Source organism: Lathamus discolor, chromosome 4, assembly GCF_037157495.1.
Source record: "Lathamus discolor isolate bLatDis1 chromosome 4, bLatDis1.hap1, whole genome shotgun sequence".
Taxonomy (NCBI): domain Eukaryota; kingdom Metazoa; phylum Chordata; class Aves; order Psittaciformes; family Psittacidae; genus Lathamus; species Lathamus discolor.
In genome coordinates, this window is record NC_088887.1 from 127,590,650 (window position 1) to 127,600,415 (window position 9,766).

The following is a 9,766-nucleotide window of genomic DNA, read 5'->3' on the forward strand; positions in this document are numbered from 1 at the left end:
AGGACCCGGGTGTGTTCAGTTGGTTTAGTTAAAACCCACCCTTGTTCCCATCCCAGGGGTGATGATCTGAGGAGAATCTTTCCTGCCCCTCACCACACGCTGTGCTGTGCAGTTGCATTGGGTGACGTTGCGCTGCTGTCACCTCCTGAGCATCCTCCCTGCCCTGCCTGGGAGCCTCCTCTGCAGTGAGAGCTGCTTCTCCCATCTTGCCTCTTTTGCTCCTCCAAACCCTGATGTTACTGGAGGTGGTGATGCGGTAGAAAAGGATCCAGGGGCTCCTCACGCTGTGCTGGGTGGGTTTGGGGCTGAGGCAGGACGCAGTGAAACACGTCCCAGGGCTTGGCCACATGGGGGGCTCTGTGCTGGGAACAGCCAGGGCCAAGGAACCACTGAGCACCTCCCTTCCCTTCTCACCCCCTTCTGCTTCTCCTCGATTCTCTTCTCTCCATTCCCCTTTCCCATTCCATGCTCCTTGCCTCTGGCCCAGCACAGGCTGTGGGTGAAGCAGAGGACAGGTCCCCCGTTACCCCTCAGTGCCAGGGCTGGTGGCCTTGTGGCACCCAGGCCTTGAGGCCAGCGTTAGGGTAGGTGGCAGCCAGAGCTCTTGGTCCAGCTCCACGTTTCAGCAGGGACCATGGGGATGTCGGGTCCAGCAGCCATGTGGGAATCCCCATTTCTCCCTTCTCCTACCTCCCACTCTCCGCTTCCAAAAGGGCCTGGGAGCCCCTCAGGCTGGGCAATGCTCTTAAGCACCGTTCGCAACCCCAAGTGGCACCAGGCTTGGGGGGCACAAACCACTGTGCAGCAGAGGGTCTGCAGGCAACGGCTCAGGCATGGCATGGGGAGCAATGGACCTCTAATTCCTGCCGCCGGGATTAGAGGTTTGTGCCCGGCTCACCCAGGATAACGGAGGCAGCGGCTCCGGGGCAGGGCAGCAGCGCACACGTGGGTGTGAGCTGAGAAGCGCAGAGGAACCCCCTGAGGAAGGTGCCCCCACTCCTGCTGCTGGAAGAGCAGCGGGGTCGGGGTTCTGCAATGCTGGGTGCTGCAGGGCCCGGCTCCACCAGGATCCAGAGTGGTTGCAGGGAATGGGAGGGATCTGCTGGCTCAGCACAGCCCAGGAGCATCCAACCAGCCCTGGGTGAGGTTCCCCAATGGCTGCAGCCACAGCCGCTGCCTTTGGACCCATGAGCTCAGGGCTGGGCGCTTGCTGCTGCTTCATGGATCAGCCTCCATCCCTCTGGTTCTGCCTCCCTGTCCAAGTGCTTCCTTCCAGCTTCCCCATGGGATGAGCAAGGGTCAGTGCAGGCAGCGAGCAGCCCTATGCGCTGGGGGGTCCCTTTGCCCCATGTCCAGGGCTGGATGAGTCCCCCCATCCCCAGGGCTGCCCAGTGCAGTGTCCGGGCACTGGGACAGCAGCAGAACCATGGATGAGGCAGTGGGAGCAATGGGCTGCCCTGATCCTGCTCCCATGGCTCACTGCAAGCCACCAGCACAGGATGGGGCTGCCTTCAGGAGGGTTCCCTGCACTGCCCATGGGCCAGGGCTGCCCCGAGGGGTGTCCCTGCACTGCCCATGGGCCGGGGCTGCCCCGAGGGGTGTCCCTGCACTGCCCATGGGCCGGGGCTGCCTCGAGGGGTGTCCCTGCACTGCCCATGGGCCGGGGCTGCCCCAAGGGGTGTCCCTGCACTGCCCATGGGCCGGGGCTGCCTCGAGGGGTGTCCCTGCACTGCCCATGGGCCGGGGCTGCCCCGAGGGGTGTCCCTGCACTGCCCATGGCTGCCGCATCCGCGTGTGCAGGGGTCGGGACCTCGCCCCCGGCTCCGTGGCTCTGACCTCCTTTCCCTTCACCTTCTTCTGCCGCAGAGACTTGACTCGCTGCGACTCCGAGTCCTCCATCCCGCACCTGAGCGAGCACCAGCGCATCCCCAGCTCGGCGCCCAAGCTGCTGGCCGCCCGGCCCAACCTGCTGACCCGCTCCATCGAGGAGGCTGTCCCCGGCCACCCTGCCAGCGCCGCGGCCACCCCCAACGGCGGCAGCCGGCAGGGGGCCGATGCCTGCGGCCCGGAGCGGCTGCCCGAGAGCCCGCTGGTGCTGAAGAAGATGCTGATGGTGAACCACGGCCCGGAGAAGCCGTGCTCCGAGGGGAGCCACCCGGCCCCCGCCAGGCTCAGCCCCCCGGAGGGCTCCCGCTCGCACAGCCCCAGCTCCACCGAGCCCGACACCCCCTCCCCCAGCTCTGACTGCCGCGCCGGCAGCGCCAAGAGCACCCGCATCCCGCAGCTGGCTGCCAAGAAGAGCGCGGGGGACGAGGACAGCAGCGCCACGGGCGACGAGGCCGAGCTGGGCCCGAGCAGGAAGAAGTTCCCGCTGAAGATCTTCAAGAAGCCCCGGAAGTAGGAGCAGGGCACGGGGCCGCGAGGAGCCCGCACGGAGCGGCGCTGGGGCGGCCGCGCACCGGGAGCGGGAGCGCAGCGATCCCGGCCCCCCCGCGGGAGCCGCCGCTCTTTATTTATTTCCTCACCTTGGAGACGGAGACCGAGGACGAAGCCGCCGCCCCCCCCCCCCCCCCCGGCCGCTGCCGCCCCTCGGCTTTGCTGTGCATGGCTTCAGCCCCCGCCTCAGCCCGGGTCTCGTCCTCCCCATCGGGTTCCTCGGTCCTTCCGCCGCTGCCACCCCTGCCCGCGCCGGGGGGGCCCGGGGGGGGAGCGGCCCCGCTCGGGACCTGCCTGCGGCCGTCGCGACGGTTCTCGTGTCCCGGCTCCTTCCCCGGCCCGGCCCCGTCGCTGCGGCGTGGCCGGGAGGGGCGGTCCCCTGGGTGCGCCCTCGGTAAGCGGGAGCAGTCGGACGCCCTCCGGGGGGGCTCTGCCCTCGCTGGTACTTGCGCACCCGGGGCTCTGCCTGCAGCGCGTCCCCGACCCGCGCCCCGCGTCCCCCATCCCGGGGCGGTCGCAGCCCCGCGGGGTCCGCGCTGGAGCGCTGCGTGCGGGGGGAGCCGCGGCCCCATCTTCACTCGCAAAGGGGAACTGAGGAGCTCCTCCGGGCCGGGCACGTCCTGGGGGCACCCTGGGGATGGGGAGCGCCCGGGGAGGGCTGTCCTCGGGTGCAGAGCCGGGTGCAGCCACACAAATGGAGGGGGTCCCAGGTGCAGGAGCATTCCCTCGTCCCCGTGTCCCCGTTTGGCAGGGCTGGAGAGAGGGAATGGGGGTCTCTGGCTGGGGACGGGCCCCATCCAGACACGGGGTCAGCCGGGGGCCCTGCTGCTCCTGGGCGCTGGCACAGCCCATGGTGGGTCGTGTGGTCCATGCCAAGCTGTTCCCCAGGGCTCAGCAGCTTCCGTCCTCCCTCTGCGGGTCACATCCTGCTGGTCCGAGCCCTTCTCTCAGCACATGTCCCCCATCGCGGGTCTGATGCTGTGGGGAGTACCCAGGTCTGGACAGAAACTGTGGCCAGGTCCAGCTCCATCGCAGGGGTGAACCTGTCCCTAGGGATGAGCCTCAGCCCTGCTCCATCCCCAGGGCTGCTCCCATCACTGGGTCCGAATCCTGCTCCATCCCCAGGAAGGAGTGCTTCTCCATCCATAGAGCCGATCCCATCCTGAGGGATGAGTCCTGCTCCATCCCAGGGCCGGGGCTGCCAGCGGAGCCTCCTGCACTCCTCATGGTTGCTGCCCGGCACGATGTGACCGCCTGAGCTCTGCACCAGGCCGGGGGTCCCTGTCCCTCCATCCCAACCCCTGCACCGCCATCCCACACATCCCGAGCTGTGCTGCTTCCGGAGGAGGATGCAGGAGGAGGAGGAGGAGGAGGCGGGCGGGATGCTGGGGCCTGCTTTGCACAGTGACACGAGTCTGTCCCCGCGGGGGGCTCGCGCGTGTCCCGGTTCCATAGCTGGTCGGTGACAATCCCACTGTTGCTTTGAGACGTGGACAATTCCTCTCCATGACTAAGTGCCTGATTCCCGCGCACGGGAAGGGAGGGATGCCCGGGGGGGGGGGGGGGGGGACCCGCGGGTACCCCGGGATGAGGGGGGCCCAGGCTGGAGCTGCGGGTGGTGGCGGAGACCTGGAGCAGGGGGTTGGGGACCCGGCGCACGGCGACTGTTGCTGCATCTGCCAAGTCCTGAGGATGGATTTTAGGTTATTTTATTGGGGGTCATTTCATAAAACTTTTGAATCCAATAAAGCATGTAGTCTATTTTACGAGCCCGCGGCTGCTGCGCCTGCTTCCAGCCCTGCCCTGATGGGCTCCTTTTGGTGCTTACCCATGGTGGGGATCTCCCTGAGGGCTGTGCCCCCACAGCAGCCACAGCCTGGTGCCATCCTCTCCATGGGGTCTGAATCACACCCGGCTGCTCAGCACCAAAACCGATCCCGTGCTGCCTGGGTTGGTCGTAAATCACCCGTACATAAGAGTCGTGGAATAGGTTGGGATGAAGGGAGCTTAAAGCCCCTCCAGCTCCAACCCCTGCCCCGGGCAGGGACCCCTTCCACTGGAGCAGCTTGCTCCAAGCCCCTGTGTCCAACCTGGCCTTGAGCACTGCCAGGGATGGGGCAGCCACAGCTTCTCTGGGCACCCTGTGCCAGCGCCTCAGCACCCTCCCAGGGAAGAGCTTCTGCCTAAGAGCTCAGCTCAGTCTCCCCTCGGGCAGGTTCAAGCCATTCCCCTTGGCCGGTCCCTACAGGCCTTGATGAAGGCGCTTTGAACTCTTCCAGCACCTCTCCCTGTGGTCCTCTCAGTGTGATTAAAGTGTCCGGGTGGGCAACACAAGATCCCAGACCCCACCAGCACCCATTTGCTGTCCTGAGGGCGCTGTCCCACCCCAGGCCCCTGGCCCCCTCCCCGGGGCATGAGCAGCACCGGGGCTCCCCACCTCCTCCATTGCGGCAGCACAGGCAGGGGACGCGACAGCCGTTGCCCAGCCCAGGCAGCAGCCAGGCAGGACAGCAGAACTGGTGCTGCCCGGCCCATGTCTCCCGGGGGGCGCTGGGGGCCGGGATGCCGGGCTGAGGGGATGGTCCTGGCCGGCGCTGGGTGGTGGGGGCGGTGGTTGGAGCCTCCGTACGGAAGATGTTGACCTGCTACAGCCCCCAGACCCCACAAGGCTCCTCGCCAGGGCTGGGCATGGCCAAGCTCTCCCTCAGAAAGGACAGGCCAAGGGGAATGGCTTGAACCTGCCCGAGGGGAGCCTGAGCTGAGCTCTTAGGCACAAGCTCTTCCCTGTGAGGGTGCTGAGGCGCTGGCACAGGGTGCCCAGAGAAGCTGTGGCTGCCCCATCCCTGGCAGTGCTCAAGGCCAGGTTGGACACAGGGGCTTGGAGCAAGCTGCTCCAGTGGAAGGGGTCCCTGCCCGGGGCAGGGGTTGGGACTGAAGGAACTTTAAGGTCCCTTCATCCCAAACCATCCTGTGAGTCTATGGTTGTACCTCCAGCTCCCGCTTTTGCTGGGATCGTGCCCACGCACTGGGCCAGGGGACCCATGGCCAAGGGCTGGAGCCGTCACCTCACGCTGCACCAAGGCAAAGTGGTGCTGGATGCAGGGAAGAGTCGTGGTGCTGTGCACACTGTGCGGGCCATTGCGTGGCATGGGAGAGGTGGAGGACCAGCAGGACACCTCCCGCTAGCCCCAGAGCTGCCCCCCGGCCCTGGGGCACCTCTGCTGAAGGGGGGATGAGCACGGTGGGTAGCGGGATGGGGACATTCGTGCCTCAGCTGCTATCGTATCGCAGGCTGGCAGGGCTCTGGGACCCGGCGAGGCTGCAGCACGGCTGCCCTGCTCCCGGGGCTGCACAGGGAGCTGCGAGCCCACAGCAGGCTTGGGGCTCGGATCCTTCCACCAGAACCAGCTCCTTGGGCACTGGTCCTGCCCCCCTGCGAGGCTCACAGGATCCCCAGAGCATCTGTACCGGTGCCCCAGCAGATCAAACAGTTCTCAGCCCAGCTGTGTGCTCAGCCCGCAGGGGATGGAGAACGGGGCCTCGGCACTGCGGGGTTCTCGCCCCAGCTCTGCCTCCAGCAAGTCCAGGGCTGCTGTGGCTCGGTTTCCGCCACCCGCCGGTCCCCAGCACCGGGACCAGGGGCTCCTGCACCCCGCGGCTCTGAGCGGGCACGGTCCTACCGTGGGCTGCGCTGGCGGGGCGGGGGCCGGGGGTCCGGCGCGTCGCGGTGCCCGGTGCCCGGTGCCCGGCGTTTCCAGCTCGGCAGCGAGGGACGGGGCAGGGACGGGCACGCTCCGCTTCGCTCCCCTGCAGCAGGCACAGCTCCGCCCCGGGCAGCCCGGCTCGGGGTGCAGCATCGGCTGCAGGAGTCCCCATCAGCCCCCCCGGAGCCAATAGCGCCCCGCAAACGGCTCTTCCCGCTTGCTGCTGCAGCCGAGAGGTGATCCGCTCGGCATCAAGCCTCTGCTGGGATGCGGTTTTGTACTGCGCTTCCCAGACACCCACGGATGAGCCACGATGCAGGAGCAGCCCGGTGCCTGCTCAAGGTGTGGGCTCACGCATAAGGGCACTGGGACATCAGGGTTGTGGCACTGCCAAGATCCCAGCCCTGCTGCGGGGCAGTGTGAGGAGGCAGACAGCGATGCCAGGCTTCCACCCAGTGCTGGAAGCCACCAGGCATGAAGGCGTGAGGAGGAGGTGGGCAGTGGTGTGAAGGGACACAAAAGGGGCTGCTGCCTCCCCAAGCTGAACAGCACCCAGGTGGAAGGGAGAAGCAGCTTTAGGAATGGCTCCATCTCCCTTTCCAGGTTATCATGGAACCACAGTGGTTTGGGTTGAAGGGACCTTAAAGCTCCTCCAGCTCCAGCCCCTGACCCAGGCAGGGACCCCTTCCACTGGAGCAGCTTGCTCCAAGCCCCTGTGTCCAACCTGGCCTTGAGCACTGCCAGGGATGGGGCAGCCACAGCTTCTCTGGGCACCCTGTGCCAGCGCCTCAGCACCCTCCCAGGGAAGAGCTTCTGCCTAAGAGCTCAGCTCAGTCTCCCCTCGGGCAGGTTCAAGCCATTCCCCTTGGCCTGGCCCTACAGGCCCTTGTCCCAAGCCCCTCTCCAGGTTCCCTGCAGCCCCTTTAGGCACTGGAGCTGCTCTCAGGTCTCCCCTTCAGGAGCCTTCTCTTGTCCAGGCTGCCCCAGCCCAGCTCTCTCAGCCTGGCTCCAGAGCAGAGCTGCTCCAGCCCTCGCAGCTCCATGGCCTCCTCTGGCCTCACTCCAACAGCTCCACGTCCCTCTTGTGCTGCTGCCCCAGGGCTGGCTGCAGGATGCAGGGGGGCTCTCCCCAGAGCGGAATCACCCCCAGACACCCATCACTGTCACCCTGGCTTCCAGTGTCTGTGCTCTGCTGTCCCGTTTGCGGGGAAACGCTGGCAGCCAAACAGGGATCAGTGCAGGTTTCCTGGGGTCGGACCGCTGCTGCCTGCACACGGGCTCAGGGCCAGCAGCAGCAGCAGCTGCTGGGAGGAATTTGTGATCTACCCGTGAGAGTCGGCGCTCGCCCTGCAGCTCCCCCGCTCCAGCCACTGGGCCACCGGCTGCCCCGGTCGGCATTGCCGTCGCCTTCCCTCTGCGTTTGCACGGGATGCTGGGGGAGATCCCTGGTCCCCCGCTGCCTCTGCCTGTCTCGCACCCCTGCATTCACTCTCCACACACCTGAGGCACTGGCCCTGCCTCTCGTTGGCCATTGCCAGCACCCTGCGGCTGCAGCCAGCTCCTCCTAACCTTTGACTGGAGGAGGAAGTGGCCCTCGGACCAGAACTGTGCCCGGCTCTGCGGCAGGGAAGGGGGATTTCAGCGCTTCAGCAGAATCAACCCTTTCCAACCAAGAACCTTTTGCAGGGTCGGAGCAGAGGGTGAATTATGGTGCAGTGACGCACTAAGCTGGCGACCGCTCCGAGAGGCTGTGTAAGGTCTTTGTGGGGTGCCTTCAATCTAATCTAAGTCAGGAGCAGAAAGGAAGCTCATCATGGGGGGAAACCAAAGGAGAGTCCCTCCGCTCAGGCATCAGCCGCAGCGCTGCTGTACTGGGGAGTGCAAAAGCCGAGACCTGGGGGAGAGACAGAATCAAGCAGCCTCTTCTAACGAGCAGCATTTGTACGCAACCTTCCGGGTCAAGGGATTAACTGTAACTCGCCCCAAAGAGGGAGTGGAGGAAGGGTTTTAACCTGGGAAAGTTTGGTGGTCTTGTTTACCACCGAACCCCAGCCTGGTTTGGATTGCGGGGACCCTAAAGCTCCTCCAGCTCCAACCCCTGCACGGGCAGGGACCCCTTCCACTGGAGCAGCTTGCTCCAAGCCCCTGTGTCCAACCTGGCCTTGAGCACTGCCAGGGATGGGGCAGCCACAGCTTCTCCGGGCACCCTGTGCCAGTGTTTTACCCCGCTCATTTTAAGGAATGTCTTCCTCGTACCACAGGCAAGACAGGAGCGTGTGGGCAAGAGGTGGGAGCCACGTCCGCCTGCTCCACGGCAGGGTCACATCCTCTGGGTTTTGACTTCACTCCGCATGCGTCTGAGGTTCTGAAGCAACCTTGGTTTGGTTTTGGTGCTGTTCCAGCTCAGCGCTTGTTTCCTGGCTGGGAAAAGCTCAGTGCCCTTGTGCTGGCCACGCGGGCTGTGCTCTGAGTTTGAATGAAGCGGCCTGTCCAGGGCCTGTCCGAGGCACCGCGACAGCAGGAACCGGTTAGCACGGCCACCGCACCGCGGCCACCGCCGGCTCCGGGCTGGGGCGGTGAAGCCTGCGCGGGCTCAGGAAGTTTGGGGTTCGTTGCTCCGTTCCCTTCCAAACCTCACCCCTCTGGGGGCCGGGTTTGCTTGGTCATTGCTCTCCCCAGGCCGTGCTGGCGGGGAGCAGGCTGTTTGCTGCAGCTGAGCCCACCACCCACAGCCGCAGCCTCGCCAAGTGGAACAAGTGCTCTGCCTGCTGCTGCCTTGTCAGAGGAGTGAGTGAAACACCGAGGGCTTGAGCAGGAGGATCCGCGAGGGAGAACAGCTCAAACGGATCCAAACGCCATGGTTCGTCCTTCCATAGCCTTATTTGCAATCAGAGAGAGGAACAACCCCAAACTGGTTCCCATTTCCTGATCAGCCCCAGAGTGTCCCTGTGGCACGTCTTTGAGATGGGAGCTCTTCGAGCTCTCACTGTCGGCGCAGTGTTTGTCTTGCTCAAGCTGAGCAGGACCAGGTTGCGATGCTGGTGCGCTCAAAGCAAACGTGGGTGCTGAGGAACCACTAACTGCCAGTTTTGCTCTGGGGCCGAACGGAACCAACGTCTTCATGGGGGCAGTGCCGGGGCTCACAGAATCACGGAACCCCAGACTGGGCTGGGCTGAAGGGAGCTTGTAAAGCTCATCCAGTTCCAACCCCCTGGCCCGGGCAGGGACCAGGCTGCTCCAAGCCCCTTCCAGTGCGGCCCTCAGAGCAGCTCCGCCGAGGAACTGCTGCCGGTTTGGGCTGGTTTATGCACGTGAAGCTGGGGGTGCTCTGGGTGCCGCTGCCCGTGAGCCCTGCCCGCACCCCAGACGTGCCCCTGCCCCTGCAAGGAGCAGGCGCTGCAGAGGGACCCGATGTCAGCCCGCGGGGCACGGAGGGGCTCGCCCGCGGGATGTGCAGGGAGGGGGCGGCCACGGGCTTCTCTTCGGAGGGGCGCTGGGGCTCGACGGGGAGGAGCGCCCGGCCCGGCATCGGCACCGCGAGGACCCCGCGGAACGCTCCAGGCCTGGGCAAGAGCGGCTGGAAACGGCCCGCGGGAGGGGGCCGGGGGGCGCTGGGCGGCGGAGCC

The 9,766-nt window shown here is 65.9% G+C and overlaps 1 protein-coding gene across 7 annotated transcripts in view; it reads left to right on the forward strand.

Moving 5' to 3' along the window:
• The window catches only part of STIM1 (stromal interaction molecule 1), a 65,373-nt gene extending 61,168 nt beyond the window's left edge, over window positions 1-4,205 (forward strand). For all 7 annotated transcript variants that reach the window (XM_065678997.1, XM_065678998.1, XM_065679002.1 and 4 more), the window contains one exon: window positions 1,867-4,205. In XM_065678997.1, the coding sequence (XP_065535069.1) occupies window positions 1,867-2,401 (535 nt within the window). In that variant the 3' untranslated portion in view covers window positions 2,402-4,205. The remainder of the gene's footprint in view (window positions 1-1,866) is intronic.
• Window positions 4,206-9,766: the final 5,561 nt, after the last annotated feature.